Source organism: Bombus impatiens, unplaced genomic scaffold, assembly GCF_000188095.3.
Source record: "Bombus impatiens unplaced genomic scaffold, BIMP_2.2 scf_2222, whole genome shotgun sequence".
Classification (NCBI taxonomy): domain Eukaryota; kingdom Metazoa; phylum Arthropoda; class Insecta; order Hymenoptera; family Apidae; genus Bombus; species Bombus impatiens.
The window spans coordinates 2,094,743-2,107,506 of NT_178641.1; the positions used below are offsets into that span (position 1 = coordinate 2,094,743).

Below are 12,764 nucleotides of genomic sequence, written 5' to 3' on the forward strand. Positions count from 1 at the left end.
TATTCTCTAATGTGGATACTCGTTGCTAAGAGTGTCATAACTGTTCGTACAGTTCATATCTTGCCCTTTGCTCATTTCTTAATGGTGCGAGGTTTTTCTTGAAGGATACAAGCCACGTTTCCTTGGGAAAGTCCGTGTTCGATGCTTTAAGAGCAGCCTTGGAATTATTCTTTCGCTTCAATTGCGCGCAAACGGTTAAGAGGATGAGTCCATGGTCGGCTAATACTCAACCGCTTCTTTAAATATTTATCAAGCATTTTTACCGTCTTGCTAACTTTACGACCAAGCTTTATCGACACTGCTTTAAACGGCCAGTCCTTCGATTGACTTTGTTCCTTCTCTTTTATATGTATTTATATTTGAGAGATAACGAACAGCTTGCGGAAATAATCGCGCAAGTATTCGGAAAGAGAACGATCGCGATTCAGAATGAAATACGAAAGAATACGGCACAATTTGAATTTATTCGTATTAGATTCTCGTTTCGACTTGCGAGGAATCCGATTCTCGTTTACGATCGTACGTTGTTATACGTCCGACGATCGACGAGCGACTGAGCCTTCTATCATATTGATTGGAAAGTTCCTGTCGTCTTTGTCCTTTGTTTTGATTTAACCGAAGTTTCTATTACGCAGTTCGTCTCTACTACGATATCTATCACTGTTTACGATTGTATTCGGTTTATGTATTTGGCAGTCATTTATTTTACTGTTGTCGGATTCTTCATTTTTATTATTAAAAAGTCGAATAATTCAGAACGAACGATTTATAAAACAACGAGCATGTTTAAAAAGTTTCACGATCATTTTCTTTGAATTGAATCACACGTTTCTTTATATACTAATCGAATTAGTTTTTAATTTCCAATATAAGAATATATACGCTCTTATGTAATACCTTAATATAATGATATATTGACGTATTTTCTAATACTATAGATCATCGAAACTATCCCTTTGCATAGGAAAATGACAGTTTTGCGTCATTACGTCGTCGTATTCTTCGTTCCTCTTTTTTTCTTAATTCGAAGCCTCCTCGTCTTTCAAGGTAATAAGAATGTTAACTGGGCAATATAATGAGGAATTCTTTTCTTAATTAACAGAACTCAGCGTGTAAAAGAGGAAAATCACGCGTACGTGACCCATAAATGAGCCGCTGGGGATCGCGTTGTACCCCTTAATTAACAAGCTGCACTTAATCAGTCACCGGTGTATGTTAGTATTCGTGACATGACGTATGATGAAAATTACGAAGGTCCTATCCTCAAGGTAGAGAAAACCAACGATGCAATTGCCTGCCTGTGTATATGAAATATTCATTTTCCTCTAACCCGCTTCTCCCACGCACAACGGTGTCCTTTTCTTTCTCCATATTTTATCGCCACGTACGGAATGCGCCATCGGGAGAAATCGATTTTTCCTATTAGATTTCGTTATTCAGTCTCCATTGTTTCCTCTGTTTCGTAGATTAATCTCTTTTCGACAATATTTAATTACCTTTCCGACTATATTCGATCACCGTTCCGTTCTTTCGCGAGCGGGATACGTAACGTAATGCTATTTCAGAATTGCCAAGCGCGCGTTGTTCTTTACGTATTTCACTATGGGACTCGGAGATAAATTGCATCTGCTGCGCGCTGCACCCCTCATGTGCGTCACTGGTTGCGCGGCTCATCGTGTGCAATTTTATTGATCGGTGATTTATCGAGATGGGCTTTTCTATTTCTACGCTCCGATCGAGAACCGGCAGTGTAACATCATCTATCAGAAATGTTATTCTTTCTCTTACGAGTCCCATATTTCACGGAAGTCGTTAATAAAGAAATTACGCAGACAGGAAAACGCGAACTTGCGTACTTGCGAAACTCGCAGGCGGTAACAGGTGGAACGAAGGTGAGGAGAGTGAAGTGATTGAAAAATTAGATTAGAGCGTGATTAAGGTTCTCTTTTGCTATCGTTAAAGATTTATTTCATAATATTACACCAACAACTATTATTGAATTTTTATATAATAATAATAATTAATAATAATAATAATAATAATAATAATAATTAATAGATAATAATAATAATCAATAATAATCAATAATCAATTAATCAATCAATGATAATAAAGACAATAATAATTCCATTTTTTTGTTTACTGCATCGAAAAATACGAATGAACGCTTACATACATATATTAATTAATTGCAATGTCTTACAATTAATGTAATAATAGCCTAAAGACGCGACGCGCATTAGAAAATATTTCGACATTATCCGCCATATATATATATATAATTTCTTGTATATATATGTATATATTGAACTATATATATCATTTCTTTTTCTCTGTTCTCCGTTCACCGCTTCTTTTCGATTTGAGTCACGATCGATCAGACGCGGCTTCGCCTAGTCCCCCGATCGATAATTGCATTCATTCTTCTTCTTTTTTTTTTCTCTTTTGTTTTTTAGCTAGAACGCCTCAGTTTATCCTCCGTTTCTCGTCCGTCGTCAACACACGTGGAATGCTCGATTGCGGCAAGTTCGTTGAACCGGTCTCGCGTTCGAAATAATATCCCCTAGTTAATAATCCCGTTTTACAGCGAAAAAATTCACAGGAGCGCAGTTTACGAGCGAAGCGTCCCTCCGCCGAAATTTCATATATACTATACTACGTACGATAAATACACATTGATCACCGATCGATCGGTTTCTTCATCGTCTTCGCTCTTCTTCATTATCTTCCCTATTTTTTTCCCCATCTTCCCTTTCCGTTCCCGTCGCGTTCTTCCTTCTCTTCCTTCGTCATTATCTTTTTTTTCTTTTTCTACGCAAGAAAGACAAGAGGTACATTTGTTATAATGATAATCAGGAAACGAAGGTTTCCCGGGGTTTGCATCCACAGACGGCGAAACAACCGGGCGGAGAATTCAATCGAATACGTTTATATATATATATAATATATCTATTCATTTATATATATATATAGATTTATGCATTACGCGATATATTATAATATCATTAATATGTGGAAAAAGAAGCTCGTTAATCGTTTACGGAGCACACTGAAGAATTGTATTATTTTTTATTATTTTTTTTTTTTCGTCGATTAATAAACTGCAAATTTATTCGCAATGTTATGTTACACGGATGGTATAACGGCGATAACGGAACAATATATATATTTCATTTATTCATTCATTTATTTATATATCTATACTTTGCATTCTGTAAAATATAATAATACGGCGACTGTTGCGCGCTCGCGGTATACGCGCGACGTTCCCATACACCTACGACTTTCCTTCATTCTTTCTCGATGAATTTCCCGCGATTTTCGATCGTGAATATTCGCGTTGTTCTTTCACGGTTACGTTGACAGTTTTCATTTCTTCGTGTTCTATCTGTGAATCGACCAGCGACCTGATCGAACGAGGAACGACGCGCGTCACCCTGCTCGCATTAATACCCAGACAATGTAGTGACAAAATAGAAGACAAGTAAGTACAACAACTATTGTAGCTTAGATGAGAATCTGTTATTGCCGGGCCTCAGACTCGGAACGTTTCCATTTCCGTGACTCTTGTGTCTCGACTATTCAACGGAGGCTCTCCTCGCGTAAACTCTTTCTTTCTTTTTTTTTCTTTTTTTTTTCGTTTGGCAGTGACGTGTCTTGCTTTGAACTAACGTACCATTAGCGATTTTTACGCGTCTCACAGTTCGACGCCCGATCGAATATCCTTACGAACGATGTCTTTCCTTTCTACTTTGATTTTCATTCATCTTCCTCGTTGGAAACGAAACGAGAAACGAAAGGAAAGACACACTCGGCTGGGTTACAGTGAATTTTCTGTAGGGCTGCTGCTTTGGGCTTTCGATTGTGTCGTTCATGTTGGAAGTAGTAAAAAATGTACAAGAAAGCCTCTCAGCGACTGATATAACGACGGATAATAAGGTAAGACGCGTGTTAAAACGAGCGTATGCGCGTTTGTATGTCTGAGGCCACGGCAACTGAGGTATTTCTGAACGAACGCACGCCGTGTCGCATTTCTCTCTTCCTACACGCTCGACGAACAGCGGCGTTGCTTACAACGGAGGCTCGTTTTCTCTTCCATTCCCTACGATTAAAACGCTTTGTTCTTCCTCTTCATCTTATTTTTTTTTAAATCATTTTTTTTTCTCTTTTTTTTTCTCTCTCGTACTTTTGATATCTTAACTACCGGAATCATTTCCATCCATTAAATCGAAGACATGTTTTATGTATTTGTATTCGTTTTGTACTTGTACTGTTCAGCAAGGCAGCGTGTTGCACTTTGTTTACAATTACAATTATAGTCGGGCCGTGATTGTCCACGAAAGATTCCACAACGTCGCGAATCATTTTTTTTTTTTTCTTTCTTTCATTTTACTTTGCCTTCCATAAAGATTTCTTTCTGCGTTACTGTTTTTCTCTCTCCTATTTTTTATTTTTTTTTTTTTGTTTTTTGTTCGTTTTTCTTTTTCTCTAGGTCATGCTCCGAGTGAAAGGCGACGGAAGTTGAAATGACAGATTAAAAATCGAGCATAAGACGAATAATACGGCATACATCTCGATGAGAGTGCACAATAACTATGACCAATCGTGAACGGTGAGTCGAAAATTCGCTTTTGGCGACACACAGTGTGCCGACCACGTGATTCGTTCCGGAAAACGAAAAGAAGATTCGAACCGAGGAAAATAGTATAAAGTATCACTTTCTCTATATAGATGCTCGCAACACGTGGATCCTTTTGCGCTCGACGACCCGGTCTATCTCTTAATAATTTATGCTTCGTATTTGTAAATTACGGGACTAAAATTAATCTTATAAACGGATGGAAACCATCGACGCTTCGTGATTCGTGACAAGGAAGAAGTAAAAAAAAAGTGCTAATGAAAACAATAAAGAAACTGAAAAAGCGCGAGAAAACGATAACGTGTGTTCACGATGTGTGGGCGATTCGCAACAGGTCTGAAAGTTTAACGCGACGCAGAGCTTGTCCCGTGTTTCTTACGCAACACGGTGCGCGCACACATCGCGATCGATCGACATTTAAAAAAAAAAAAAAAAACAGGAAAGAAACAAAATCTGAACGATCGTAACCGCGACAGAATCAATAATAAAAATAATAAGTCTAGTGCTAAGAATTATTATTACAATAATTGCAAGAGTAATAATAATAATAATAGCAATAATCAATGAGTAATATAATAATAATAGCAATAATTGTGATAATGATAATAATAATTAATAATAATAATAATAATAATAATAATAATAATAATAATAAGTATCCAGTAAGTTCTCCTTAACGCGTTGAAACAATCACTCTCGAAAAAAAATCGCTGTAACAAATCGGAAAAAAGATTAACATAAAAATAAAACCAAGGAGAAACCTTACAAAATAGGCCTATATAATATTTTATGCGTGTTATGTATGTATACGTACATATCTGCATATATATATTTATGTACATAAAAAGTTAACATAACGTGCCATCGACTCCTCGTCAAATATATCGTACATCGTTCTTACGTTTTTTTTTTTTCTTCTTCTTCTCTTCGCGAGCTAACTAATGATTGAACTATCCCTGGTAATCGATTGATTTTTTAATGTTCGTAGTAGTCATACCGATAATAAACATCACTGATAACGTTGAACAGGCAAAAAGACACGATAGACAGAATTTCTGTGATAATACGCGGAACAGAAGGTAAAATGTGGGGTTCCGATGATATCGAAATGACACGAGGATCTGCATCTATATGAGAATACACTCACAGAGACGATATGTAGAATCAAATGAATCGATGATATTCGATGCCGTTTCCGTGTTGCGTGTTGCAGACCGAGTTGCAAAAGTATGCGCCATTGAAGGAACGAACAGAAGGAGAGTTGTCAACGATGAAGAAAATGCTCACCTCCCTCGACTTTCCCAGTTACCAACGCAGATAGTATTTTCTTTGAAAAAATTCTATGTCTCACCGAATATCGTTTTGCATTTCTGATATCCATAAAGGCGACGCGTTCGTCACCGTTGAGAATTTCTGTTCGTTCCTTCGATACGAATCGCGTTACACGGCACGTTCTACTTCCATCGCGATTTCTTTCGCATACGCATTGCCCTTTTCGCTCGACGTCGGCCCTGATGATATCATCGACCCGTTTCTTTCGTCGTGCTTTTACATCCGGGACGGTTGATGAAGAAACTTATGAATAAATAAGACCCAGAAAAATATCGCCAAGAAACCAGTCGATGATTCTCGGTTGCTTCTGTCGCACGCATCGAAAGGAGTGGGGCGTTTCGCAAATTTGGCAAGAACAAACTGATGCGTTATTTCTTACGCTGAAAAACGGCGGGAGTCATTCAGTTTTTTCTTTACGCTAGTTTTCTGTTTCTTTTCTCTTTGTCGCATTTTTTTTCTTTTTTTTTTGTGTGTGTGTTACGGTGTGTTTCTCGTGATAGGAATGACAAAAGGGGCGCACGCTACACGAATCGTATTAGTGTTACATGATGAGCGGAGGTGATCAACCGTTGTTATCTTTAATCCTAGCTTCTCTTGTAAATGCAGTATTCACTTAAAAATGACGTAACTTCTTTTCTTAATAACTATCGTACAGTTAATTATCGATAGACAGTAGAGATATCTTTTCATCATCTTATTCATTTTTTTATGTTTTTGCAATTTTCCCCTTCCGATAAATTTAAAAACTTTCGTAACAATTAATTTATACTTAAGGTTTTGTTAATATTAATTATGGCACAATATAAATATTATATTTAAAGTCTTTTTGAAGACATAATAAAAATAAATCTAAGTAGTCTTTCTCCTATGCTCGACGTTATTTTTTTCGCTCATTTCTTCTTTTTTTTTCTATCAATTCATCATAATCATACATCCCTAAGCAATTTGTTTAAATTTTCGATTCGAAGATGCGTTTCTTTATACTTTTCGTTTCTTTTCCCTTCGTAGTTCCACTTTTTTGTTTTTGATCCCCCTTTTGAAAATCATACAAAAATTTCGTTTCTTTTTCAACCGAAACCGAAGAATTTTCGTACCAAGAATAATAATAAGTCGCGACGCTTTCTCGAACTTACGCGATATCTCAGACCCTCGAAACTATCGTTTACCTTCTTTAAGAGGAAAAATTCGCAAGCTCGCTAATGTATAAATACTTTATAGAACGATCTTGCGACTGTCCGAAAAGACAGGGAAAACATCGATCGAAAATCGATAAAGTTTCATCGTATCTTCGGATTGTACATGCTCGAGGTGGGTATCGATCGAAAGTCCGAGAAGTTTTCACAATTTCCCGATGCTCTTTGGTAAGACAATATCACATGATCAAGAAAAAGTTTAAACCAATCGAAAAAAAACAGCCTAATCAGTCGATTTCTCCCTAAACGGTAGGGATTACAAAAAAAGTCTGGAAATTAGTAAAAATAAATTTCACTCCTTAATTTAAAACGTCCGCGTTTAAAAATTATAAAAATCAGCCTTCTCGAAAGTAAATTCTCGTATCAAAGTATTTCGTCACAGCGCCAGGAAATTAACTTGAGCACTTGAGCTGCTGGCTCAGATGCGATACAACTCGTTGATTAAACGAAAATGAAAAAGAGTGACAACTAACATAAAAAACCTCTACTAACGTTTGCGTATGAAGTTCAACGGATCTAACGGTTCAAACGGAAGCTAGAATCTACGTATGGTTGTTGCGAAAAATTCGTCGAACTTGGCGTGGCGTGGCGAATCGTAAAACGATTCGTAACTACAATGATTTGTACTCGCCACGTGCAAGTTCCACGAGCTTTCCTTTACAATAAATCCGGTTATTCGGTAGTCAGGGTTCACACAGTATAAAAATTCTGCAGAAGACAAGTCGGTTGTGTTTGTTTCGTCGATTGCGATTCACGGTCGACAAGAAAAAAAGGAAGTGCATGATACAAACAGCGTTTTTTTCTCTTGAGACAACAATAACCACATATCGTCCGCGCAGGGACGCAAAGCCTTTCCAACGTTCAGTTCATACGATCGCAGTCCATTGCCAATATGATATAATGCCTATGCCGGTACCATTTACAATATCCTTTTCCTCTGCAATTCACGTCAGAGGTACACGTTGCTTATCGATATATAATATTTACACGCACGAGATATTAGAATGCAAATAAAAATAGATAGTTTAAAATATTTTCTTTCTTACCTCTCACACCCGCTCTTTCTCTCCCACCCTTTCGTTCCTTCTTTCACACCCATTCTCTCATTTTCTGTTTCACCGTCTTCTTCTCCCACTCTTCCGCTCTTTTCTTTTTCTCCATTTAGAACTCCTTACGTTTCTTCCCTTAAATAGCATACGAGACGAAAATCCATGCATTAAAGTTCGAAAAAGTTCTTCGATATTATCTTGTATAATATTCGCTTTAAATCCTAAAAACGATTAGTGGTAGTAATAATGTTGGTAATATTCGTTTCTCGATAAGAAGATGCGACGCGCGGCTAACTACTATCCTTTTCTCGATTCTCGTGTAAATAGTAGAAGACCTAAAGTTCCTTGTATTTTTTTTTTCTTTTTTTCTTTAGTTCGAAGACGTTGGCACATTGGAATAGATTTTGTGTGTGTATGATATACTTATTACTTCTTCTTCTTCTTCTTCTTTTTTTTTTGTAATTTTTTTTTTCTATTTTTAAGATTTTCGATTCAACACCGTGTCAGCGTACAGTGGGTCGAGTACCCTGAAGAGATATGTTAAATACCCAGACACTGCGTTTCCCTCGATTTCTCGACGACAGCTGATCACAGGGAACGCGGTATATTTCGCGCGGCATCGTCGGGAAACCCGATTAAAAGCCTTTGGTCTCGCTTAAAAACAGAAAACAAAAAGAAACAAGTAAAATAATCGCACTAACAGTCAAATCCACTTTGGTATCGTACCGATTCTTAATTCCGAGCCAATAAGCCCGACACTTTTTTCTACAGACGGGTTTTCCCAGCAAATTTTCCAACGATGCGCTATCAGTTCTTCCCCCGTTTCCCTCAGACGAATTCTTTTCTTTCTTTTTTTATTTCCAAGCGGATCAGCGGTCGTTTGGACAATCGCGAGAGTCCCGGCAGCATCTGATTTTAATCTTCTCGGTATTAAAAGTCTCGGCTTTTCTCCTTTTTTCCTTTACAAATATTAACTTACACAACACCGAACATCGACCTAATTCCGTATACTTCTTGTTTTCTTCATATATCTCTAATATTTCTCGATCTAGTATACCCAACTGAAGGACATCACAGAATTTCCCGATATCAATTAACCAATTATGTAATATATATGCAATTTGCACACACGCCGGCAATCATAATGTGGAACGTAATAGTTTTTTCCTCCCTCCCCGTGTTTTTTTTCTCTTTTTTTTTTTAACCCTCCCAATTCTTTGTTCCCCTTTTTATTTTGTAGCGCCAAATACATCTTGATACTTCGCGTTCGATATATCACAGAATTATAAAAAGTTTCCAAAATGACTAGGATAATTTTCACTAACGAATTATCTTTAAGCTTTTCCCGAGTCGAAACGAAATTTTAGGAAAGCAAAGACGCCCATTGTAAATCCCGCCTCCTTTTGCGCGAAAGGAACGTTTCATCTTCTTCTTTGTTTTTCTTTCATTCTCTCACTCTCTCACTCTCTCTCTCTCTCTCTCTCTCTCTCTCTCTCTCTCCCTCTCTCTCTCCACATTATGCTTTGACCGGCCGCCGAAAAACCTCTCCCCTCTTTAAACTCTACAAATGTATACGTAATTATTTTAAAAACTTCCATCTTCGGAAGACACCTAAATCTAAAATCGTATTTCTCATTCACGGTATACTTCTCGTTTCGAAGATATGTTTGGAAAACTTGTTCTCTCGTCCTATAATTTCCATCTTTTTCTTTTCTATTCGTTCGTTTCTTTTTTGCTTCTTCTTTTTCCCTTGCGCGCTACCGTCACTAAAACCCGAAAGGACGCGTGCAATTTACTCTATTCCTCGCGTCTCGCTAAATATTTCCCTCTTTTCATTATTCCCCCATTACTACGGAACCTAAGAATTAGACGTAGACGTAATTTGTTTTATCATTTTCCTTCGATAATTTGTACTTGCTCGTTAGTTATAATGACATTTCTTTTGTTTGTTTTTGTTTCTCCCTTTGTAACCATCTTATACATGATAAAACGTCATGTTTTCTCTTTTTTTTTTCTTTCTTCTTTTTTACACTGAGTTCTAAAACCTGAATACGTTGCACGAACAACTTTTTTTAGGGATTCCGTTTTTCGCTTGTACGTTCGTTTGTTATTTTATTTTTTAACATAGCATGGATGCGTGTCGAAGATTTAAAAGAACAGGGCAGTGTTCGACAATCTCGCACAAATCGTTCCTCGTACGCCACACTGCTTTTCATCGTTTCCATCCCCACCCCACCCCGTGTATCTTTTCTTTGGCCTAATTAGATCCCCTCTGTCTTTTTCTAGATTCCTTTCTCGTTCGAACGGCACGACCAAACGAAGAGAAAAAACGAAAAAGATCGAGACGGAAAGAAGTTGGTCGCCTTGAATGGAGAGCGCCGGAGTGCACGTTGCGTCGTTTTCCAAGACGAGCCAGAACCGTATCCCATAAAATTTACCCCCTTACTCGTAATATTGCACATTCGCTAATTAGAACGCGTGAAACGCGAACGAAACGAAATTAGAGAAGACGCGAGAGCCTGCACTGCCCTGCCCGCCGTGGGTTCTATCTACGTCGAACTAACTCCGTTTTTCATTTCTTCCCATTCGTTCCCCATTCTTATAAAACCTGAACAAGAGAATATCATCGTTATCAATATCGTACGAATATAATATATGTACAGTTCAAAATATTACTTTTAAAGAGTTAAAAATATAGTCTGTAATTTGCGCGCACGACGGACCTGTACACGTTTAAGAGCCCATATCTAACTTCTACTTGCACTTTTCTAACGACTCTCCTCCATCCCTCCCTCCCTCCCTCCCTCCCTCCCACTCGCCGTCATCTATTCCTTCGTCTCCACGCGAAATTTTCCTCTCTTTATCCAATCCTTTTTATCCTGCTCCGCTCGACTTACTTCGTTAATTCGCTATACTCCTTCCGCCCTTTTCCTGGCAACCCCAAACTCTTTCCATCCCCACCCACCACCACCACAAACTGACCGTTTCTTGTCGCTTTTCTTTCAATTAGCGGCGTTTACTTCTCTTTCCCGATTTCCGAAATTTGAGCACATATTTGTAGACTTTTTAATTGATTTTCACTTAGGCCTAAGATCCTCGATCTACGATTCCCAAACACTCGTAAACCTTCACGCCAACAACGAAACTCTTGCTCGTTTATATGCGCGCGCCTAAACTAGCGACAGAGACGTACAAGCATAATCCACGCACTCTCTATTCACGCAATTTCTTCACCATATTCTTCGCTCAATCACCATCTCCGTTCTTCGCTGCTCTTGCATTCTCCGTGCTTTCCTGCCGCGCGATTCGAGATCGCCGTTTCAAAACCCTCCCACCTTCAAAACGACCGAACAGATCTTGTCTAGCACGGTAACCGCTGACAAGCTGATATTTGAAAATTGACATGATTCGTGGGACTGTTAGGGACTCGACCAAACAAACGCACCGAACAGGCAATACCGCGCTTCAAAAACAGATATCTACCATTCCACTCTACGTCTGACTATTCCGGTCTGTTCTACTTGCACGTCGTCGTACCGACTTCTACGTTCTCGTTTTTTCCAGAATTGATATTTGCCTGTGGGAACGTTGTCCGGTGTCATGACCCTTGACGACCAGTCCCTTGATAGAACGTTTCAAAGCGTTAGTCGCATTCGAGATCTCTTTAAAATCGGTCCAAGCCTCGGCGTGGCTGGAATCCGACGCAATGGAATGTATTCTCAGCCCGCGCGCAACGACAACCTTCAATCAGCCGAAAATTTTCTCAAAACTACGTCTCAGTCGATTCTCTTCTTTCTTCTTTGGATTAATCGCAGTCTTGACTCGAGGAGAACTACAAAATGACGAAATACGGAACGTGGAGGAGGGCGCCGATCGCGCAACTCCCCGATGGAAGAGCATGGGGGGAAACCGGCAAAGAGAAGCCGATCCTTTCGACGATCGTCCAATTAGTGGTATTCGAGGTGAGCCTTTTCTTTCGTCCACGATCCACGCGCTTCGTACCTTCGAACTCGTTCTTCGATTTACTCGACCTCTGTTTTCGAACGTGTATCAGCTCGGTAAGCAGGAAACGCGCGTTTCGTTGCTCCCTGATGCATCCAGATGCGTCGCAGCGTGTCTTGGTCCGCGAAGATCGATGACCGATCGCGCATGGGTGACGATGAGCGACGAAAAATCGCATGAAGACGAGAACCTTGACGATAATGATGAGTATGACGATGCAGAGAGTCCGGGACGGGGAGACTGTAAGACGGTTCCGACATTTTCATTGCGGCTGCTGCTGCATCTGAGCCTGTTGCATGCTGCCTATAACGTTCTTAATCGTCGTGTTCCTCAGCAGCCTCTTGAGCATACCGCTGGAACCACGATGCTGCAGGCTCTTGTGCGTCGTGAGTGAGTTCTTCGTGCGATACCTACGGTTGCAGAACTCGCAAACGTAGAGGGTGTCCGATTGCTCGTGCTTATCCTGGAAATGACGCTTCAGGGAGTAGTAGCATGAGAAGTTGCGACGGCAGTACGGGCATTCCTGAGGCTCGTTTATGCCACCCGCCG

The 12,764-nt window shown here is 39.2% G+C and overlaps 1 protein-coding gene across 4 annotated transcripts in view; it reads right to left on the reverse strand.

Annotated features, from left to right (window-relative positions):
* Nucleotides 1-2,441: 2,441 nt before the first annotated feature.
* LOC100747304 (broad-complex core protein) overlaps nucleotides 2,442-12,764 on the reverse strand; it is a 61,687-nt gene continuing 51,364 nt past the window's right edge. For 2 of the 4 annotated variants that reach the window (XM_033324410.1, XM_033324408.1), the window contains exon 7: nucleotides 2,442-12,764. In XM_033324410.1, coding sequence (XP_033180301.1) covers nucleotides 12,478-12,764 — 287 coding nt within the window. In that variant the 3' untranslated portion in view covers nucleotides 2,442-12,477. The other 2 variants (XR_004462859.1, XR_004462858.1) reach the window with 1 other exon arrangement.